Here is a 24,337-nt window from a genome sequence, read left to right as displayed (position 1 = left end):
GTGGATGTTTTATTTCGTGAGTTCGGTAATCCGGAGGATTATGAGCTCACAAGTGGAAAATTTTTACCTGCCACGGAAACCAACTTCACCATCCATCCTCAATATACAAGAATGGTTCAAGCGGAGCAATTTTCGGGTTCCCTAAGTGAAGACCCCATTGAGCATCTTGATCGTTTTCTTGAGCTTTGTGCCATGATACAAACCAACCAAGTGACTCAAGAGTACAACCGAATGCATCTATTCCGACAATCTCTTGCGGGGAGAGCAAAGAAGTGGCTCAAGCAAGTCAAGCCTAATTCTCTCACAACGTGGAGGGAAATTGTCCAAGCATTTTTGAAAAGGTTCATCTCCGAAGAGAAAACCGCCGAAATGAGAAGGAAGATTGCATCCTTTGAGCAAGAAGCGGATGAAAGCCTTAGTGAGGCTTGGGAGAGGTTCAAGGAGTTGGTGCAAGCATGTCCTCATCACGAATACAATCAAAGTTTGCTAATGAGGTTCTTCTATGATGGTTTGGAGCCTATGTCTAGAGCCAACTTGGATGCAGGAGCGGGTGGACAATTGATCAAAATCCCTCAAAACCAAGTTGAGGCAACAATTGAAGAAGTGGTGAAGAATTATTCTTGGGGAGGTAGAAGGAGGAATGCACCTAAGAAGGCTGGAAAGTATGAGTTGGAAAAAGTGGACCAATTACAACATCAAATTGAGATGTTGACAAAAGGGCTTGCCAAGTTGAATACAAGTGTTGCTAGCGGTTCAAGTTCATCCCAAGTTAAGTCTTTCTCTTTCCAAAATTGTGGTGGCACAAACCACGATACATCTTATTGTGGAGGTTTGAGCCCGAAACATGTAGCGGCCTACAACACAAGGCAATATGGATTTAGGGAAGCGGCGGTGGAATGGCTTGGAGACAACCACCACCCGGATTTGCAAATCAACCTCAACAATGGAACCAACAAGCTCAGCAACCATACAATTTCAACTACCAAAATCAAAATCCTCCTCCCTACCAAAGTCAAAACCAAAGTCACCAATACCCAAACCAATATCAAAACCAAAACCAAAGAGGAAACTATCCAAAGAACCATCAACAAAATAACCAACACCAATACCAAAATCAAAATCAAGCATCTCAAAGAAGCCAAGAGCAAGGGTCTCAACCCGATTCTACTCAAACCCAAATTCTTCAACAACTTCAAGCCATGAACCAACAAATGCAAGAAGTCAAGGCCCATAATAAGATGGTTGATTCACAACTAGCTCAATTGGCCGAGAGGGTTCCTTTCAACCCATCCTCTACTCTACCCGGGCAACCACAAACTAATCCTTCCAACTTTGTGAAACCCGACTCTTGCAAAGCAATCACCTTGAGATCGGGTGCATTTTATGAGGGTCCTAAGGAGGGAGTTAGTCAAGAAAAGAAGGGAGAAGAAGAGGTTGTGGGGGAAGAAGAGGAATTTGGAGAGAAGAAGAATGATGAGAAAGAGAGGAGTATGGAGAAAAAGAAGCCCAAGGATGTGGTGACATCCTCATCTTCTAGTGAGGCTAGAAATCTTGATGGACCAGTTCATTTTCCTGGTCGGCTTGCGGAGAGGAAGTTGAATGACAAATTTGCAAAGTTCCTAAGTGTGATGAAGAACTTGCACATAAACCTCCCTTTCATTGAGGTAGTCACACAAATGCCTTCATACTCCAAGTTCTTGAAGGATATTCTCACCAACAAGAGGAAGCTTAATGATGAGCTTATTACTCTTCCCCACCAAGTGAGTGCACTTGTTCAACACAAAATTCCCAAGAAGCAAAAGGATCCGGGGAGTTTCACCTTGCCGGTAAAAATTGGGAACATGGAAGCTAGGGGTGCCTTAGCCGATCTTGGAGCAAGTGTTAGTTTGATCCCTCTATCCATTTCTCAAAAGCTAAACATTGAGATGATCCCCACAAGGAAAACAATTCAATTGGCCGACTGTTCGGTGAAGCTACCTTGTGGTGAGCTTGAAGATGTCCCTATTCAAGTTAGGCATATCTATGTGCCTTGTGACTTTGTAGTGATGGATATGGAAGAAGATGTGGATACACCTTTGATTTTGGGTCGTGAAGCTCTCAAAACCTTGGGGGCGGTGATCAATTGCAAGAACAATACCATTACATGTGAGGTAGCCGATGAGAAAATTGTCTTTGAATTCTCTAAGCTACTCAAAACCCCCATGGTTGAGAAGTTCTATAGGGTTGATGTTGTCAATGAAGAGCTTGATCGTTTGGGAAGAGTGGTGATGAGTCCTCATGATCTAATGGTTGAAGCTCTCACATGTGAGGAAGAGTACTTCTCTCAAGAAGTAAAAGAGTTTGCCATGGCCGTTGAAGAAGCCAAAGAGGAGGAGGCAAGTGATTCTAAGTATGAAGAGCTAGAACTTGAAGAGGAAAAATTTGAGGAGAGTCCTAAGCCTCCTCCCAAGGTAGAACTCAAACCCCTTCCCCCTTCTTTGAAATATGCTTATCTTGGAATTGAAGGGGAATACCCTATTATTGTCAATGCTTCCCTTGATGGTCTTGATTTGGAAAACTTGCTTGTTGTTTTGAGAAAATATAGAAATGTGATTGGGTATAGCATTGATGATATTAAGTGTATTAGCCCTTCTCTGTGCATGCATCGTATTCACCTTGAGGATGATCAATCCACCTCCATTGAACCTCAAAGGAGGTTGAACCCCAACCTCCAAGAGGTTGTCAAAAAGGAAATCTTGAAATTGCGTGCAGCGGGCATCATCTATGCTATCTCCGATAGCAAGTGGGTTAGCCCGGTTCACGTGGTTCCAAAAAGGGTGGAGTGACCATTGTCAAGGGAGAAGGAGGAGAGGAAATCTCTACCCGGACGGTGACCGGGTGGAGGATGTGCATTGATTATAGGAAGTTGAACAAAAACACTAAGAAAGACCATTTTCCTCTCCCCTTTATGGACCAAATGTTGGAAAGACTCTCTCACCATGCTTTCTTTTGTTTCTTGGATGGTTACTCCGGATTTTTCCAAATCCCTATCCATCCAAGTGACCAAGAGAAAACAACTTTTACACGTCCATATGGGACATTTGCATACCGAAGGATGCCCTTCGGCCTATGCAATGCCCCATCGACTTTCCAGCGGTGCATGACTTCCATCTTTTCTGAAATGATTGAAAATGAGATTGAGGTTTTTATGGATGACTTTAGTGTTGGTGGCTCGTCTTTTGACACATGTCTTTACAATCTTGAGAAAGTTTTGAAAAGGTGTCAAGAGACGAGCTTGGTTTTGAATTGGGGGAAATGCCACTTTATGGTCGAGGAGGGAATAGTCCTAGGCCATAAAGTATCAAAAAGAGGCATAGAAGTTGATTCGGCAAAGGTTTCGGTGATTGCCAAGTTGCCCCCTCCTACTTCCGTTACGGGAGTAAGAGCCTTTCTAGGGCATGCCGGTTTTTACCGGAGGTTTATCAAAAAAATTTCATCAATCGCCAAAACTTTGACCGAATTGCTCAAAAAGGATGTTGTATTTAGCTTTGATGAGGCTTGCCTTGAGGCGTTTCAAAAGCTCAAGGAAGCCCTCATCTCCTCTCCCGTTGTGTAAGCTCCGGATTGGAGCTTGCCCTTTGAGCTAATATGCGATGCTAGTGATCTTGCAATAGGTGCCGTGCTTGGACAAAAGAAAGAAGGGCGACCCTATGTCATCTAATATGCAAGTAGGACTCTTGATGAAGCTCAAAGGATTTATACCACAACGGAAAAGGAAATGCTAGCGGTTGTCTTTGCCATGGATAAGTTACGGTCTTACCTCATATGCTCAAAGGTGATAGTCTACACGGATCACATAGCGGTCCGCTACCTTATGACCAAAAAGGAAGCAAAACCGCGTCTCATTTGTTGGGTTCTTTCTCTCCAAGACTTTGACATGGAGATGAGAGACAAAAAGGGAGCAGAAAATTATGTGGCGGATCATCTATCTAGACTTCCTTTTGAGACTAAAAAAGATGTGCCTATCAATGAAGAAGTGGGTTTTGAGACCCTTATGGCTATTACATCAACATCAAGCCCTTGGTATGCGGAAACTGCCAATTACCTAGAATGTGGTGTTGTTCCCCCGGAATTCTCCTCTTAACAAAAGAAAAAGTTTTTCAAGGAAGTGAGGAGGTATTTTTGGAACGACCCTTATTTATTCAAGCAATGTGGAGATGGGCTTATCAGAAAATGTGTTCTGGATCATGAGATCGAAGGGGTGCTTGAGCATGGTCACTCATTGCCATGTGGTGGGCATGGAGGAGTAGAAAAGATCGTGGCCAAGATTTCTCAATCTCTTCTTTGGTGGCCAACAATGCACAAGGATGCCCACAAATTCATTGCTAGATGTGATAAGTGCCAAAGGAGTGGGGGCATAACCAAGCGTGATGAAATTCCTCAACAAAATATTTTGGAGGTTGAACCCTTTGATGTATGGGGGGTCGACTTTATGGGGCCTTTTGTTTCCTCTTGTGGCAATCTCTATATTTTGGTGGCGGTGGACTATGTGACCAAGTGGATCGAAGCTATACCCTCGCCCACCAATGACCACAAGGTTGTGTTCAAGCTTCTAAAAAAGATCATCTTCCCAAGATTTGGGGTTCCAAGAGTTCTTATTAGTGATGGTGGTTCTCACTTTTCCAAGAAACAACTTGAAGATCTCCTCAAACGATATGGGGTTCATCATTAAATCGGCCTAGCATACCACCCCCAAACTCAAGGGCAAGTTGAATTATCAAATAGGGAGATCAAGAACCTCCATGAGAGGATGGTAAACAAGTCTAGAAAAGATTGGTCTCTCAAGCTTGATGATACGCTTTGGGATCTAAGGACGGCTTACAAGACCCTGATTGGTACTACCCCTTACCGATTGGTCTATGGCAAAGCTTGTCATTTGCCGGTTGAGTTAGAATATAAAGCTTGGTGGGTGATCAAAGAGCTCAATAGGGATATGACCTTGGCGGGTGAGAAAAGGCTACTTAAGCTCAACGAACTTGAGGAGCTTTGCTATGATGCCTATGAGAACTCAAGAATCTACAAGGAGAGGACCAAGAGGTGGCACGACCAACATATAAGGAACAAGAGCTTTAGGGTTGGGGACAAGGTGTTGTTGTTTAATTCTAGGCTCCGTTTGTTCCCCGGAAAGCTTAAGTCAAAATGGTCGGGGCCTTTCACAATTTCGAAAACAACTCCTTATGGGTCTTTTGAGTTGGAAGCGGATGGGAACAAATTTATGGTTAATGGGCACCGTTTAAAACTCTACCATTGCAATGATCAAGTGGGTGTTATTGAGAGCTTGAGGCTCGACCCTTCAACAATTTCATGATGGTTGTGTGTTATGGTCAAGCTAGTGACCTCTAAAAGAAGCACTTCTCGGGAGGCAACTCGAGTTCTTACTCTTTTTGGCTCTATTTTCTATTGTTTTGCTATTTTTGAATGACTTTTTCTAGTTTTCTCATTGTGTGTGTTTGCTTCTCATATAAGTGCAAGAATCTTTGGGTACTTAGCCTACAAATTGGGTGTGAAAAGAGTTAAAGAGAAGGGAGAAACATAGAGTCCGGGAGATGCCTGGGAGATGCCTAGGAGAGGCCTCTCCACTCAGACCCATGGGTGCGGCCTCTAGGCTCGCGGGCGCGGGTGTCTGTGCTTCAAGATCTTCATTATTTTTCAAAGAATCCGGGAGATGGCAGAGAGATGCCCAGGAGAGGGCGCGGCTTTGCATGCCGCGGGCGCGGCGTGTCACCTTGCGGGCGCGGGCTTCTGAGTTTCAAGTTCTTTTTTTTTTTATTTTCCGGGAGATGCCTGAGAGAGGGCACGACGCGGGCATGAAATCCAGCACCCGCGGGCGCGGGTCTGCGAAAATCACGAGCCTCTTACTCCAATTACACGCCACTCTCCTCTCAAAAAAATCAGAAAATTCACTCTCTCTCTCTCTACCCTTCAACCCTTTTCAAACCCTAACTCTCAAATCCTTTTTCCTCCTCCCAAATTTAATCATCAATCATCAATTCTTCAATCTCCAATTCGGATTTCCTCATCAAAACATCTAGTTCCTCCCTCATACTCGGCCCTACAAGTGCAAGTTTGTTCCTCACCATTGAAGGGGCTTCTTGAAGGTGAACTTCTCTTCTTCTTCAAGGGCTAATAGGAGTACTCTTTGGGTTCCACTTGTTGGTATACATCCCTTCCTTACTCTTAATTTCCTTTGACTTTGATATATGTGTTTGTTTGAGAAGATTTCATTTTTGTGAATTGGCATGTTGAAATTTTTTATGGTTGTAATCATATTTCATACTCATTTGTCATCCTAATCATCTTGATTCTTGAGTTGTTGCTTGTTATAATTGTCGCTCCATTCGATTTCTTGATTGTGGTTGTTCTACTTGATTTTTGGAAGTGTTTCTTGTGGTTTTAACTTTGATTTTGAAGGGCTCCCGGTTGACTTTACTGTGAACTGCTTGTGTGTATAGTTGTGGTGATTTATTTATGTGGTGAAAATGGTGTTTGGATCAAAAAAGAGAAAGAGTGGGAAGGAACCCCACGGATCTTCATCCCTAATACCTAATCCAACCGAACAAATCGCCCCTCCACCACTACCCCCACTAAAATTCCACAACAAAAACCACAAGCCAATACATGAAACCCTCCAATCCCAAAAGCTACGACCCACAAAACAGTACCACTAACCAACAACCACCGCTTTAGGCATCGATGAGGATTGTTGGTTTCTTTTCAACAACCTCGGGCTAGGCACCTTTGTTAATAGTGCCTTTCAAACGTTTAAAGAGCCAACCCTAGAGTTTCTTGCCTCCTTTGAGTGCCATGAGGCGGGAACCCAAGAGCTCTCCATCTCCTTTCAATAATTCAACAAAAAAGAAACCGTCACCCTTCGCTAGTTCAACCAATTCCTCGACTTTAACCCCGATGCAGACATGTTTTTCCCAGAGCATGAGACGCTCCGTGCCTATGCCCCTCTCCATTGGTGGAGAGTGCTCTCTGGATGTGAAACCTTCAAATCAAAGTACTCACTCGCCAGTCAAATCATGCACCCGGCCATGCGCCTTCTTTACCAAATGCTTAGGTATATGGTCTTTAATAAGCAAGATTTGGGTAAGATCACCACAGAAGAGATCCGTATACTTTGGCTGGCTACAAGGCTAGAGTATGGCCGGCGTATGAACTTTGGGTACTTGTTCACCAAGTGCATTGAGGGTGTCCTTTCGGGCACAAAGAAGGGGGAAATTCATTTTGGGGCTATGGTCACCAGATTGGCCATGAAGTTGGGCCATGGGGAGAAGTTGGAGTCGTGCACCCCTATAGGGAAGAAGGATGGGAGTGAAATTTGGCTTGACCTTGATCAGCTAAAGACCATGAAATTCATTGCTGACATCGCCGATTTAAGGAGAACTTGGAGCTTATTGGTGGCACATGAGCACCACTGTTTCCTCCCCAATCCTAGATTCACTTCTCACACAAGGGAGGGGGTAAATCACCCTTGGTGGGTGAAGAAGGACTCGGGTGTCCTCCCCAATGCTCGAATGGATGAGGGTGACGACCTTAGTGATGGTTTCGGGCCCGAGGAGGATGAGGTGGTGGTTAGAGTTACCCCACTTAGAGAGCGGCGGTTCGATGGAAGCCAACTATAGCAACAACAACCACATGAATTTAACCAAACACAACAACAACGTCACACTTATCCGACTACCAACGGGAAATGGAAGCAATGCGGGCACAAATGGAAAGCATGCAACTTGGCATGCAAGGTATGTTTGCTTCCCACCAACACCTCTCTTACAAAACTAACGCCTTATATGATTTAAGTGTACGTAGAGGGGATGTCACCCTTCCCGTTAACTACCCATATGTACCGGCCCAACAAGGGCCCGTGCCATCTTGGGGTGGTGACAACCTCCCTACGTACCCCTATTGGCAAGGGTCTTCGCACCCTAGTGTGCCTAGGCGTGATTTCCCCGATGAGTCCGGTCATTATGACTACCAGGTTTCGGGTGGGAGCGATTTTAGGGGTGACCCTAACTACCCCTACGTTGATCCCTTTCACCCGCTCCACTTATCCAACCCGAGCCATATGATCAATTATCCGCATCTCAACTCGACCTTTTCAAAGGTCACTATGGGTGGCCACCTGGTTACACTGGAGGTTGGGACCCCTTTGGCCCCCCTCGGGTTTCTCTTATGGGAGTTCGGGTGCGGATAATGATGGTGCAGGCCCTAGTGGCCACTAGTTCCCCTTCGGTCTTTTTGTTCCCTCCCTTTGTTGCCCCTCCCCTTATCCCTTGTATTTGTCAAGAATCGAGATCGATGCTTCATTCTAGTGTGGGGGGGTGTCTTGTTGGGTCTTTGTCAAAAGGGAGTGCTAGGGAATGCTTTAGTTAAGTGCGGGGGAAGCACCTTGGACTCTTGAGAAGCCTTCTTGGGGTTTTGGTTTGTGGTGTATTGGTGTCGTTGTTGTTGTTTGGTGTATTTGGTTTCTATTCTTATGATGATGATATGATGATGATGATTTTTTGATGATGATGATGATTTCTCGATGATGATGTTGTATTTGGGTAGTAGGTCATACCCAAATGATTAAATTCTTGGATCTCTCTCTCTACTACTAATCCTTTTTTTTTTGTAGTGTGTGTTTTGTTTTTCTTCTTTTCCTTTTCCTCATCCTTGCAGCTTTGAAGAAATAGGAAGTGACACGTAGAGGCATGGTAAATGGTATGGTTTCTTCATTATTTCTTTATGAGACATGGTGAGATCTTTCCTTCTGTTTTCTTACCCTTTTTATCTTGTTTTTAGTCTAGGATTTAGTTTAGGAAGGAGTTGAACGGTTCGAGGATGTGTGCTTGTGGTTCCAAGGAACCTGGGATCGTTTGTATTGATACCGAACGATCACTTGTTTATCGATTGGGATTTATATGAATTTCTATGCCTCATTTGTGAACCTTCTTTGCTCCTTCTTTCTTTCGTTTCACTTTCATTTACCCCTTTTATGTGATAGGCATGATTATGGCATGATGATATGGTTATATTTTGGACTTGCTTACTACATTTGGACTCTACCACCGTGATGATGCATCTTGGAATGTTTGTTTTTTTCTTAACTTTGTGATGTGATGCACACTTCGAGATTGTTGTTGATTGAACTAGTCGAGTCTTAGCCAAGGTAGCAAGGGCAAGAACTAATGATGACATTTGAACCCTTAGTTCACGGTTTGTGGTAAGATAGTGTTGCTCCCCATAGTGGATTTGACGCCCCCTAGTTGGTAGTTGCTTACTTTCTCGTCCCTAGTGAGGTTTATATTGTTCAAGCCTTCATCAATTTGCTGAGCGGCGTTTTAGGATCCTCATCTTTGCATGTTTGAATCCTTGTGTTGATCATTAGCTCCTAAGATCGCGACCATGGACTTTTGGGGGAGGAAAAGGGCACATTTATCTCATTTTCATTTTAGTTTTCTTTTGTTTAGTTACAAATTTGATTTTGTCTTTTTCATCAACCTCCTTGCAAACCAATTTGAGCCTATTGTTTCCCCTTCTTGTCTCACCCCATTACAAGCTTAATGACCTATGTTTTACCTACCCTTATAGTTAGTGGAGCATAGGGCTTGTGAAACTAATGTGAGGAGTGTAGTAGATATGAGCAAGAATCATGTATGTGGGTTGGTTTGAAAGGAATCCCTGAGTTGAAAGCCTAAATTTGGGCTTGAAAGAAAAATTTGGGAAATTTCATGTAAAAAAAATATGGGGTATATATTTTGTGAAATGAAATGAGAAGGTCGTTTACCTTGCATATACTTGAATAAGGGAAGTGATGCGATCGAAATTGAATTATTTGGTTGCTCGTTTGAGTTGTGGATATTTGGTAAGTTTAGATCTTGAGGGGTGCCCTTCCTCTTGCTCCACTTAGGACTTACCACCACTATTTCAAATTGTTCTTTCTATCCCTACCTTGAGCCGTTTCATTACAACCCGTGAAAAGCCCCTTAGACTCTAGAAGTACGTGGTCAATAGCCGGTGGAGGGAGATGGTTTTCAACCCTATGGAAAGGGCATGTATAGATGAGACGTTGGGACGATCTCTTACCTCCTCAAAATAACTCTTTTTTCCGGTTCCTTCGTGGAATCATGAGGAGCCACCTAGGGGGATGATTTGAAGCTAGTGGGGAGAACGTGGATGGTATTGGAGGGGACTAGGGAGGAGGATGACTCAATAGTTCTCTATGCTTGGCTTAGGCTTAACTCTTGCAATCTTTAGCTCCTTGAGGCGTGCGTGCATCACGAGGTTGAGAATGGCTAATATTCTTCGGTGTTGTTTGTCGTGGTCAAGTCCGAATTAAGCATTTGTCCATTTTTTTAAAACTTGATGTGGGTTTTTCTTAAGCTATGTCATGTTATGCTTATTTTTGTAGTGTTTGGTGTGTTTTTCATTTTTAGTTTTGCTTGAGGACAAGCAAGAGGCAAGTGTGGGGGATTTTGATGCGTGGCATTTATGCCACCATTTTACCCCGTTTCTTAGGAGATTTCCCTCGGATTTGTCACTTGCTTGCACCTTTTCTAACCCTTTTTATCTTGATTTGAGCCACTTTGGTTCCCTCTCGTTTTCCCCGTCCCTTTTAGTCTTTTATTTTACTTTCACTTTCTTTTTGTGTGTTTTGACATTTCTTAGTGCTCGTGGGCGTTTCTTTGACCATTCGATGGATTACGAGCTGCTAGAGGACTTGCTAGAGGGGTGGAGATGCTATGGAGATGCCGAGTAGAGAGGGTGCGCAACATCAGACAGCCGCGGGCGCAGGGAAGGTAACCGCGGGCACGGACAGCACACCAAGCTTCCATGCTAGCAATCCAGGAGATGGTTGGCCGCAGGCGCGTCGAGAAAGCCGCGGGCGTGGCACTCAAGCTCGCGGGCGCGACTTTGCAGGTTCGACGAACTCCTACCCAGCTCGGAGAGGGCGCGGATGCGGACTGGAGAGCCCTCTCCCTTGCCCATCTCCCCTCATTTATGAAAGCACTATAAATACCCTTTAGCTTGAATCTTTAGAGACACTATTCCATTGACATAAAACATAATTTAGAGAAAGAAAATCTAGGTCTAGTTGAAAAAGAAAAACACTCATCCTCCATGGTTTAATCTTTGTAATCAAATATTCAAGCTTTCGTCTAGATTGTTGCTACTACTTGATGGTTTGGTAATCTTTCAATCTTTATAATATCAATCTTTACTTTTATTGCTAGTTTTGTTTTCCTTGGTGTTATTGTTCTTATTTGAGTTTATCTTCATAAATATTCAAGCTTTATTAGTTTCTTTCATTTACCTTCAAGTTAGAATCATGCTAAGTTGTGTTGTTATTGAATATATGTTCATGATAGTTTCTATGGCCATTTCCTCTTTCCTAGCTTAAATTTTTAGCTAGGGAAGGGGGTGAAAATCATGTGTGTTTGATTATATATTGATTGTTGATTGGGATTTATTCTTGAGTTGGTGATTTGAACTAAAATATGCTTGGAGTTAGTGTGTGCACCTCTAATCCCAAGAACCTAGCCTTTGATTGAATGCATGAGAATGATTTAATCTAGGTGTGAATGATTTCATCGATTTGTTTGAGTAGTTGCATGAGAATGAACTATCTTAGGTAGAGTTTATACTCCTAGAATTGGTCCCTTATTGGTTTTCAATAGTATTGATTATTCATGATTGAATCCCCCTCTCCCTAGTGCTTTTGCTATTGTCATCACTTTAATCCAATCCTTTTACTTGCTTTAAGAAGTGATTTTTCTTGTCTCTTACCCTTTTTTTTAGTTCTACTTGATTCATTAGTGATAGTTTGCCAATAGGATTCGTCATAGCTATTTCTCAATACCCTTTTTGTTTTTAGCAATTTATCCTAGATATCATTTTAATTGTGCTAAACCCCCGTCTCCTTGGGAATCGATCCTACCTTACCACTATCTATAGAAATTTTGATAGAGATAGGTTAGGAAATATAAATTGTAATTTTGATCTAGGGTATTAAACTAACGACCTATTACCTTCCAATCAGTGGCCGCACCTCGATATGAAGTTACCTATGTATCCATTAGGAATCAGGCCGAACATAGCTCTAGCCAAACTTTACACAAGTGTATGTACATCTCAAAGAGGTCTTGGTTAAGCTCAACGATATCAGTAAGGAGTCCTTAGATGTCGTGGCAAAAGAGATAAAATGTCAAGGATGCATTAGATGCGACATTTTATCAAACCGAGAGTAGCTTGGAGCTATTAGCAATTAGATTGCTTACCTTAAGATATTTAATGATTAAGACAAGCCAAAGCATGCTTAACCATTTCTTGATCTTTGGGATCTCGGAATCATTTTATTCTCGCCCATAAGGGACATTTTAAATGCATGGATAAAATGCTCAATAAGATTGAATATATGCATAAACGTTTTAAATTTCAACTTATTGATTTATGAATGGTTTTTCACTTCAAATTCTTTCAATTGTAGAACAATGTCTGCAAGTAACTCAAACAACCCATATGTGCCCGGAACTCCCCGAGAAGTTGGCCTTTTCCTTAAACTTGGTCAACTTCAAGGAATGGGAGGAGGAACTCAGGAGAACTCTCCGAAATTGTTCCTTGGAGTATACTCTTGATACTCCAATTCCAAGATTCTTTGCCAAAGGAATCATGACCGATGAGGCTCATGAAGAATGGTCTTCCAATTGCAAAAGGGTCTCACGACTTATGGCAAATTCCATCGCGGAAGATTGGAAGGAAAGTCTTACCTCCTATCTCTCGGACATGTTCCTCAAAGCACTTGAGGACGTTGTCAATGTAAGAGTCACCAAGAGTGAAAATGGCAATTTTGATGGCCTCGTGTTTGACTTGACTAGGTCACTTTCAAATATGAGGATAAAGCCACCAAACGTGGGATGTCTTGCTAAGGAAAGGCGCCGGCTTTGAACAAAGGTCTACAAAGCCAAATTAAGACTGGGCATGCCCCTCCGACCTCATGTGCTTGGAATGACTAGACTCTTCAAACACATGCAGCTTCTCGGAATCCCATTGGAAGATGAGATGGCGGGGCATATCTTGCTTGATTCACTCCAATCGGGCTATGATGCACTTAGAGTGCATATCGCTACGGGAAAGGAGACACACTCCCTCAAGGAGGTGGTGCAACTTCTTAGCCAAGCCACCGCCTATGGAATGACCAAAAGGCCCTTGAGAGCTAAGAAGAAGGAGTTCAAGAAGGTTAAGGCGAAGATGAGATGCTTCTATTGTGGCATGCAAGGCCACTACAAGAGTGAATGCATGCTCTTCTAGGAAGAGGGGAACATTCCGACTACCTAAGGTATCTTCCTAAACACTTGTGAATTAAGCTTATCATAAGGTATTGGATACCAAGTATGACTCACTTTATGTTGCCTTTTCAGGAACCAAGTGAGAAGCTTATCAAGTGTTGGTGCAAGAGCAAGAAGACGACGAAGATGGTTTTTCGGTCGTGCTTGCATGCACCATCTTGTCTTTGAGATGTATTTAAAACTAAATCTAGTTTTATCATGCTTTTGAACAGCATTTTGATCAATGGTGTTGGACACCAAGATGTTTGAAATGAAAAACTTCTAACGTAGTTGTTTCAAAGATTATCTTTCAAACATATGTTCAAATTAAATTGCATGCTTTACACAATGAAAGTAGGAATGATACCAAATGAACTAAGACCATCGAGTCGAATCAAACCTACTTGTGGCGTTGTCGTCTTGGCCATATTAACATCAAGCGCATCAAGAAACCTCTGCAAGAAGGTGTTCTTCACTCATTCGACTTAGAGTCGTTTTTAAAATTGCGAAGGATGCTTATTAGGCAAGATGATAAAAAAATCATTCTTCAAGTTGGGAGAAAGGGCAAGTAACTTAATAGGTCTAATACACACGGATGTATGTGGACCAATGAGTACACCCGCGAGACAAGGTTACCGATATTTCATCACTTTCACCGACGATTATAGTAGATATGGCTATGTCTACTTAATGTCAAATAAATCTGAATCCTTTGAGAAATTCAAAGAATTTCAGAAAAAAGTTGAAAATCAACTTTGCAAGAAAATCAAAGCACTTTGATCGGATCGAGGTGGCGAATATTTGAGGCATGAATTCGACGATCACTTGAAAGAAAATGGAATTCTTTCAGAGTTGACACCTCCCGAAACTCCTCAATGGATTAGAGTGTCCGAACGGAGGAATCGAACCTTGTTAGACATGGTTCGATCAATCATGGGTCTTAGTAAACTCCCTATCTCCTTCTGGGGACATGCGCTACAAACTGAAGCACTAACACTAAATAGAGCTCCGTCAAAAGTTGTTGAAAAGACTCCATATGAATTATGGACTAAGAAACCTCCTAGGTTGTCTTTTCTCAAGATTTGGGGATGCGAAGCATATGTCAAGCGATTAATTTCGGACAAACTTCACCCCAAATCGGATAAGTGTTTCTTTGTGGGATATCCAAAAGAAACCAAAGGGTATTACTTCTACAATAAATCCGAGAACAAAGTATTTGTTGCTCGTGATGGTGTCTTTTTAGAGAAGGATCACCTCTCCAAAATGACAAGTGGGAGGAAAATCGAACTCGATGAAGTTCGAGAGGACGAGAAACAATGTCAACCTTACAAAACTGACAATCTAGATGCTTTGGAAGCATCTTAGAAGATTGGTCAGAATCAAACAGACAGTGTAAATGCTCAACCTATTACCCTTCGTAGGTCGCAACGGCAAAGATCTCAACCAGACAGATACCTCGGTATCGTCTTAACCGATGATCAGGACATCCTAGTCATGGATGGTGATGAGTCGGCGACATACAAGCAAGCTATGACGAGCTCCGACTCTGCAAAATGGCAAGAGGCCAAGAAATCCGAGATGGACTCCATGTCTGAAAATCAAGTCTGGGACTTGGTGAATTTTCCCGAGGGTTATACACCCATTGGTTGCAAATGGATCTTCAAAGTAAAGATAGACAAGGATGGAAATGTATCAATATACAAAGCTAGACTGGTGGCAAAAGGTTATAGACAAGTCCACGGGATTGACTATGATGAAACTTTTTCACCAGTTGCAATGCTAAAATCCGTCCGGATCAACCTACCGATTGCTGCATATTACGATTATGAAATATGGCAAATGGATGTCAAAACCGCCTTCCTTAATGGAATTTTGGAAGAAACTGTGTATATGACACAGCCAGAAGGTTTTTTCGATCCAGGCAACGCTGGAAATGTTTGCAAGCTGAAGAAGTCCATTTATAGACTAAAGCAAGCCAACAGAAGTTGGAATCTGCGATTTGATGAAGCCATTAGCAAGTTTGGTTTTATCAAGAATCCAGATGAATCTTGTGTATACAAGAAGGTTAGTGGGAGTGACATTACATTCCTAGTCTTGTATGTCGATGACATACTTCTCATTGGAAACAGCACAAAATTGTTGGAGTCCATAAAGGGCTGGTTGGGAAAGTGCTTTTCAATGAAGGACTTAGGAGAGGCACAGTACATATTGGGCATCAAGATCTACAGGGATAGATTTAAGAGGATGATTGGATTAAGCCAGAGTACTTACATTGATAAGGTACTGGCTCGATTCCACATGGAGAATGCCAAAAGAGGGCATTTACCCATGTCCCATGGCATAACTCTTAGCAAGAAACAGTGTCCACAGACACTTGTTGAGCGAGAAAGAATGAATCAGATCCCATATGCTTCGCTAATCGGATCGATCATGTATGCCATGATATGTACAAGGCCAGATGTATCGTATGCCCTGAGTGCAACGAGACAATACCAATCGAACCCAGGAGGGGCGCATTGGACTGCGGCCAAGAACATCCTTAAGTACCTGAAAAGAAACAAGGATAAATTCCTGGTGTATGGAGGCCACAAAGAACTGGTTGTTGAAGGTTACACCGACGCAAGCTTCCAGACTGACAGAGACGACTTCAAGTCATAGTCGGGGTACATATTCTATCTGAATGGAGGAGCGTTTAGCTGGAAAAGTGCCAAGCAGAGCACCACTACAGACTCTACAACTGAAGCCGAGTACTTGGCCGCTTCAGAAGCTGCCAAGGAAGCTGTTTGGATTCGCAAGTTCATTAGCGAACTTGGTGTTGTACCCTAAATCAAGGGGCTGATAGACCTCTATTGTGATAACAATGGAGCTATCGCTCAGGCCAGGTAACCGAGAGAGCACCAAAAGGTCAAACACGTGCAAAGGCGATTTCACATGATAAGGGAATGGAAATCCGAAGGTGAAATCAGAATTTGTAAGATTGGCACAGATGATAATGTAGCCGATCCTTTGACTAAACCGCTGCCCCAAGTGAAACACAACAAGCACATTGAGGCGATGGGAATTAAGCATGTTGGAGACTGGCTTTGAAATTCCCCGTACATGTGTTTTAATTAAATAGGATATTTAATGTAAGACACTGTATTAAAACCATTCATTAATGGAGTAATTAATTTTGTGCAAAATTATCATTCACTCCATTACTATTTAATTGTGGTTTAGAATTAAATAATGAGTCCATTCAATTTACGGAAATATTCAAAACAGGGTATCAAGACCATGTCTTGGATAAAGAAACACCTGTTAAGTAAACATTGAATTTAAATCGAAAATTATCCCTAATCGAGGTCATCTAACGGATGGACGATTGATGACCGCCATAGATTAGTGTGTAGTATGATTTACAGCACCGTTTATTGTGCTGCGAGGACGTGACGGTCATAAATCATTTGCACAGGCACAGTTTGGAACTATACTGGATAAGACCTATGAGAGTACTTTAAGAAATTTTAAATTTTGTCATAAGTACATTTCTCATTATGACTATCGGAACTTGTTTCCTCCGACCATGAGTGTTATGAAGTTTTCTTGTTTGAGTACTAGACTCTTTGATGTTTCCTAACGTCTGCCGTAACTGGGGATCATAACGGGAACACTCAGGAGACTATGTCCTCTTAGTAAGAGGAACTTACAATACAAGAGTGGGATTGTCCTCCTACTAACAATAGGGAAAATGTTTTGTTGTTTACACTACACAAAACCAGCAAATTGGCAACGGTTCAAACCCCCCCAAAGGCATCGGTTTTGAACCGTTGAGTATTTGAGGGTTGCCAAATCCCATAAAAATTGGCAACGGTTCAAAACCGTTGCCAACTTAAGAAATTGGCAACGGTTAACCGTTGCCATTGACCATGGCGCCCATTTTTTTTTAAACAAGTAATAATAATAATAATAATAATAATAATAATAATAATAATAATAATAATAATAATAATAATAATAATAATAATAATAATAATAATAATAATAATAATAATAATATATGATAATAGTAACAATAATTATTATTATTAATAACAAAACACAAATAATTAATAATAACAATCGCAAGATATGATATAAATTAGAAAAATGTTTCATGTATAGTACATAATTAATAAGCTAAGGCTAGGATTGATGAAGAGATGATATATTACAAAAATGTATGACGATATTTACAAATTAAATGTGATGTAGGTCGCCAACATCTCCCGAATTACATGGAGTTCCTCGCTCGTGTATGGAAGTCCCGTTTGCCCCTTGCAAAACTTAGAATACACAAAACGTGAGTTAGTAGAAGTGAATTAATAATAATTGGGGTTATTTATAGGTGCCTAATGCTTGAGATTACAAGAAAAGAGCAAGTAAGAGGTTTTGGGACGCAATTTAAACCAAAATGGCTCAAGTAAGGCCATTTTGGCTACTATGATGCCTATTTTCTATAATTCTTGTCTATTGAACTCATAACTAGTTAAAACATGTAATTATCACTTAGTTAAATGTGACTAATGCTTGAGATTACAAGAAAAGAGCAAGTAAGTGGTTTTGGGACGCAATTTCAACCAAAATGGCTCAAGTAAGGCCATTTTGGCTACTAGGATGCCTATTTTATATAATTCTTGTCTATTGAACTCATAACTAGTTAAAACATGTCATTATCACTTAGTTATAGGTTCCTAATGCTTGAGATTACAATAAAAGAGCAAGTAAGTTGTTTTGGGACGCAATTTCAACCAAAATGGCTCAAGTAAGGCCATTTTGGCTACTAGGATGCCTATTTTCTATAATTCTTGTCTATTGAACTCATAACTAGTTAAAACATGTCATTATCACTTAGTTATAGGTGACTAATGCTTGAGATTACAAGAAAAGAGCATGTAAGAGGTTTTGGGACGCAATTTCAACCAAAATGGCACAAGTAAGGCCATTTTGGCTACTAGGATGCCTATTTTCTATATTTCTTGTCTATTGAACTCATAACTAGTTAAAACATGTCATAATAACTTAGTTAAATGTGACTAATGATTGAGATTACAAGAAAAGAGCAAGTAAGTGTTTTTGGGACGCAATTTCAACCAAAATGGCTCAAGTAAGGCCATTTTGGCTACTAGGATGCCTATTTTCTATAATTTTTGTCTATTGAACTCATAACTAGTTAAAACATGTCATTATCACTTAGTTATAGGTGCCTAATGCTTGAGATTACAAGAAAAGAGCAAGTAAGTTGTTTTGGGACGCAATTTCAACCAAATGGCATACCTCTTCAAGCTGACGTGTGTCTGTACAATGACTCATCACTATGTCATACATGAATCTCATCACGTATAGGCCATAGTCAACTCCGTTTTCCTGTTGTGCGCACTAGCATGAGGAACAAAGCACATGAATCAAAATGCATAGCAAATAAGCAACATCTTAAGCATTGTAAAGTAAGAAAATCACAACATCATGGGTGAATTACCTTGGGTGCTTTCCATGTAGGACCTCGAGGAGATCGAGGATTTGTCTTCTTCATGGTAATACAAAAAATCAAAGTAATAACTTCAAATTTGACTAGTATAATCAATACATATGAGTTAAGATATGAAAATGAATAACAAGAAGTGAAACAAACTAGATGCTTACTTTTGCAGTATGGACCTCACGAGGCGCTTTCTTACTTGAGGTAACCGAGCAGAATCAAAGTAGAAGATTGTGTTACTGGAAACACAAATCACAAGTAGGGTCCAATGATAACTACACACGAGACAAACAAATCAATAGTTAGCCTATTACAACAAATAAACTGGGAAAACAAATGAACTTGACTAGCATAATCAGACGTACTCCTCATAGTATGGGACGAATATAAACTTGTCTCCCGCACTCACTGATTGCCTGATACCCCGTTCAGCATAGTACAACACGTCAGCGGAGTTTCCTAAGATTCTAGCAGTGGACATCTGCTCAGGGCACAACCACCTAACTTGACAAGGAGATTCAAGCTCCCATATTTGCTCCTGGAGTGCTCTGCATGTATGATAACACAATGTTAATAGAAAACCAAACGACAAACACCACTAAACTGAATAATATAAATTGAGTACCAGTTGAATTACCTCATGGATATTTGAATGAGGGAAATGTTAAGCATTGCACCACTTAGAAATTCCTTCACATCTTCTTTGAATAGCCATGCCGTTGCATCATAATCGTAGTGGAAAATTTCCTTAGGAAGTTGGATTTGGATGGGGCTGTCATTAGGCAACACGCAAACACGGTTGTGCAAATAAGCTAACTCCTGAGATAGCGATTGAAGCACCGTGTCTTCAACTAATGGAGTAGCTTGCGTAGCTGAACATCGTGAAGGGCTCTTCATCGACGCTTTTCCACTCACCGAGCCATGTTCACTCCTGTTCTTTGGCCCCTCCACCCTCTTTTTTGGAGTTTGGCCTTTCTTCGATGGCCAATAAGACAAATCATAAAAATAGTTAGAAAAGATTTCCATCCAACTCTTGGGAAGAAAATATTAAATCGTGAAATCTAAATCTTAATTACCTGGTTCATCAACCGTATCCAAGCAGATGGCCATTGCACAAAACTACCTTTTGCTGCCCAGAGTGTAGTGAACTCATCCTCCTCCACAGGCACAGGTATTAAGATCTCCTCGAACCCAGGAACCACAGAACGGATCCCGACAGAATAATGCTCAGGAAGAAGAGGTCGAAGATGGACCGTACCTTGTTCGGCCGGTTATGCACTACCATAGGCAACAACTTTCAAAGGTGCATCATATGATTCGCCCGGGTGAAGAAGTTCACAACGGGTCTCTTCCTGCACCAATTAGGAAGATACTTCATTTAAATATTCATAATTAAGTATCTTAGGTGTAATATAGGAGTTAAATAAAGCATTGAGCTAAAATCATGAAAAATGGGCAAGTTAGAACTCATTCAGGCCATTTCAAGCCGTAAATACTCTAAATGAACCTAAAACTTGTGAAATTGCTTTTTTTAGGATGTTTCAAGCCATAAATATTCATAACTAAGTATTTTAGGTGTAATATAGGAGTTAAATCAAGCATTGAGCTAAACTCATGAAAAATGGGCAAGTTAGAACTCATTTAGGCCATTTCGAGCCGTAAATACTCTAAATGAACCTAAAACTTGTAAAATTGCTTTTCTTAGGTTGTTTCAAGCCATAAATATTCATAACTAAGTATCTTAGGTGTAATTTAGGAGTTATATAAAGCATTGAGCTAAAATCATAAAAAATGGGCAAGTTAGAACTCATTTTAGCCATTTCGAGCCGTAAATACTCTAACTGAACCTAAAACTTGTGAAATTACTTTTTTTAGGTTGTTTCAAGCTATAAAGGTGTAATATAGGAGTTAAATCAAGCATTGACCTAAATTCATGAAAAATGGGCAAGTTAGAACTCATTTAGGCCATTTCGAGCCGTAAATACTCTAAATGAACCTAATACTTGTGAAATTGCTTTTCTTAGGTAGTTTCAAGCCATAAATATTCATAAATAAGTATCTTAGGTGTAATATAGGAGTTAATTCAAGCATTGAGCTAAAATCATGAAAAATGGGCAAGTTAGAACTCATTTTGGCCATTTTGAACCGTAAACACTCTAAATGAACCTAAAACTTGTGAAATTTCTTTTTTTAGGTTGTTTTAAGCCATAAATATTCATAACTAAGTATCTTAGGTGTAATATAGGAGTTAAATCAAGCATTTAGCTAAAATCATGAATAATGGGTAAGTTAGAACTCATTTAAAACATTTCGAGCCGTAAATACTCTAAATGAACCTAAAACTTATGAAATTTCTTTATTTAGGTTGTTTCAAGCCATAAATATTCATAACTACGTATCTTAGGTGTAATATAGGAGTTAAATCAACCATTGAACTAAAATCATGAATAATGGGCAAGTTAGAACTCATTTAAAACATTTCGAGCCGTAAATACTCTAAATGAACCTAAAACTTGTGAAATTTCTTTTTTTAGATTGTTTCAAGCAATAAATATTCATAACTAAGTATCTGAGGTGTAATATAGGAGTTAATACAAGCATTGAGCTAAAATCATGAAAAATGGGCAAGTTAGAACTCATTTTGGCCATTTTGAACCGTAAACACTCTAAATGAACATAAAACTTGTGAAATTGCTTTTTTTAGGTTGTTTAAAGCCATAAATATTCGTAACTAAGTATTTTAGGTGTAATATAGGAGTTAAATCAAGCATTGAGCTAAAATCATGAAAAATGCGCAAGTTAGAACTCATTTAGGACATTTCGAGCCGTAAATACTCTAAATGAACCTTAAACTTGTGAAATTGCTTTTTTTAGGTTGTTTCAAGCCATAAATATTCATAAATAAGTATCTTAGGTGTAATATAGGAGTTAATTCAAGCACTGAGCTAAAATCATGAAAAATGAGCAAGTTAGAACTCATTTTGGCCATTTTGAACCGTAAACACTCTAAATGAACCTAAAACTTGTGAAATTGCTTTTTTTAGGTTGTTTCAAGCCATAAATATTCATAACTAAGTATATTAGGTGTAATATAGGAGTTAAATCAAGCATTTAGCTAAAATCATGAATAATGGGCAAGTTAGAACTCATTTAAAACATTTCGAGCCGTAAATACTCTAAATGAACCTAAAACTTGTGAAATTTCTTTATTTAGGTTGTTTCAAGCCATAAATATTCATAACTAAGTATCTTAGGTGTAATATAGGAGTTAAATCAACCATTGAGCTAAAATCATGAAAATGGGCAAGTTAGAACTCATTTAAAAAATTTCGAGCCGTAAATACTCTAAATGAACCTAAAACTTGTGAAATTGCTTTTTTTAGGTTGTTTCAAGACATAAATATTCATAAATAAGTATCTTAGGTGTAATATAGGATTTCATACAAGCATTGAGCTAAAATCATGAAAAATGGGCAAGTTAGAACTCATTTTGGCCATTTTAAACCGTAAACACTCTAAATGAACCTAAAACTTGTGAAATTTCTTTTTTAGGTTGTTTCAAGCCATAAATATTCATAACTAAGTATCTTAGGTGTAATATAGGCGTTAAATCAAGCATTTAGCTAAAATCATGAAAAATGCGCAAGTTAGAACTCATTTAGGACATTTCGAGCCGTAAATACTCTAAATGAACCTAACACTTGTGAAATTGCTTTTTTAGGTTGCTTCAAGCTATAAAGGTGTAATATAGGAGTTAAATCAAGCATTGAGCTAAAATCATGAATAATGGGCAAGTTAGAACTCATTTAAAACATTTCGGGCCATAAATACTCTAAATGAACCTAAAACTTGTGAAATTTCTTTATTTAGGTTATTTCAAGCCATAAATATTCATAAATAAGTATCTTAGGTGTAATATAGGAGTTAATTCAAGCATTGAGCTAAAATCATGAAAAATGGGCAAGTTAGTACTCATTTTGGCCATTTTGAACCGTAAACACTCTAAATGAACCTAAAACTTGTGAAATTTCTTTTTTTAGGTTGTTTTAAGCCATAAATATTCATAACTAAGTACCTTAGGTGTAATATAGGAGTTAAATCAAGCATTTAGCTAAAATCATGAATAATGGGTAAGTTAGAACTCATTTAAAACATTTCGAGCCGTAAATACTCTAAATGAACCTAAAACTTGTGAAATTGCTTTTATTAGCTTGTTTCAAGACATAAATATTCATAACTAAGAATCTTAGGTTTAATATAGGAGTTAAATCAAGCATTTAGCTAAAATCATGAAAAATGCGCAAGTTAGAACTCATTTAGGACATTTCGAGTCGTAAATTCTCTAAATGAACCTAAAACTTGTGAAATTGCTTTTTTTAGGTTGTTTCAAGCCATAAATATTCATAACTAAGTATTTTAGGTGTAATATAGGATTTAAATCAAGCATTGAGCTAAATTCATGAAAAATGGGCAAGTTAGAACTCATTTAGGCCATTTCGAGCCGTAAATACTCTAAATGAACCTAAAACTTGTGAAATTGCTTTTCTGAGGTTGTTTCAAGTCATAAATATTCATAACTAAGTATCGTAGGTTTAATATAGGAGTTATATAAAGCATTGAGCTAAAATCATGAAAAATGGGCAAGTTAGAACTCATTTTGGCCATTTCGAGCCGTAAATACTCTAACTGAACCTAAAACTTGTGAAATTACTTTTTTTAGGTTGTTTCAAGCCATAAATATTCATAACCAAGTATCTTAGGTGTAATATAGGATTTAAATCAAGCATTGAGCTAAAATCATGAAAAATTGGCAAATTAGAACTCATTTTGGCCATTTTGATTCGTAAACACTCTAAATGAACCTTAAACTTGTGAAATTTCTTTTTTTAGGTTGTTTCAAGACATAAATATTCATAACTAAGTATCTTAGGTGTAAAATAGGAGTTAAATCAAGCATTGAGCTAAAATCATGAAAAATGCGCAAGTTAGAACTCATTTAGGACATTTCGAGCCGTAATACTCTAAATGAACCTAAAACTTGTGAAATTGCTTTTTTTAGGTTGTTTCAAGCCATAAATATTCATAACTAAGTATCTTAGTTGTAATATAGGAGTTAATTCAAGCATTGATCTTAAATCATGAAAAATGGGCAAGTTAGAACTCATTTTGGCCATTTTGAACCATAAACACTCTAATTGAATCTAAAACTTGTGAAATTTATTTTTTTAGTTTTGTTTCAAGCCATAAATATTCATAACTAAGTATCTTAGGTGTAATATAGGAGTTAAATCAAGCATTGAGCTAAAATAATAAATAATGGGCAAGTTAGAACTCATTTAAAACATTTCGAGCCGTAAATACTCTAAATGAACATAAAACTTGTGAAATTGCTTTTTATAGGTTGTTTCAAGCCATAAATATTCATAAATAAGTATCTTAGGTGTAATATAGGAGTTCATACAAGCATTGAGCTAAAATCATGAAAAATGGG

At 39.4% G+C, this 24,337-nt stretch overlaps 2 protein-coding genes across 2 annotated transcripts; both read left to right on the top strand.

Annotated features, from left to right (window-relative positions):
• Positions 1 to 4,336: 4,336 nt before the first annotated feature.
• LOC110717291 (protein NYNRIN-like) lies at positions 4,337 to 4,711 on the top strand. Its single transcript, XM_021895944.1, has one exon. It carries the CDS (start codon positions 4,337 to 4,339, stop codon positions 4,709 to 4,711), a length of 375 nt encoding a protein of 124 aa, XP_021751636.1.
• A 78-nt stretch (positions 4,712 to 4,789) lies between these two features.
• Positions 4,790 to 5,347, top strand: LOC110717290. The gene has a single exon (XM_021895943.1). It carries the CDS (start codon positions 4,790 to 4,792, stop codon positions 5,345 to 5,347), a length of 558 nt encoding a protein of 185 aa, XP_021751635.1.
• The last annotated feature ends 18,990 nt before the right edge of the window (positions 5,348 to 24,337 follow it).

This window comes from Chenopodium quinoa, unplaced genomic scaffold (assembly GCF_001683475.1).
Source record: "Chenopodium quinoa cultivar QQ74 unplaced genomic scaffold, ASM168347v1, whole genome shotgun sequence".
Classification (NCBI taxonomy): domain Eukaryota; kingdom Viridiplantae; phylum Streptophyta; class Magnoliopsida; order Caryophyllales; family Amaranthaceae; genus Chenopodium; species Chenopodium quinoa.
Note: the sequence above shows the minus strand (reverse complement) of the source record. Positions and strands in the feature narration are given on the sequence as shown.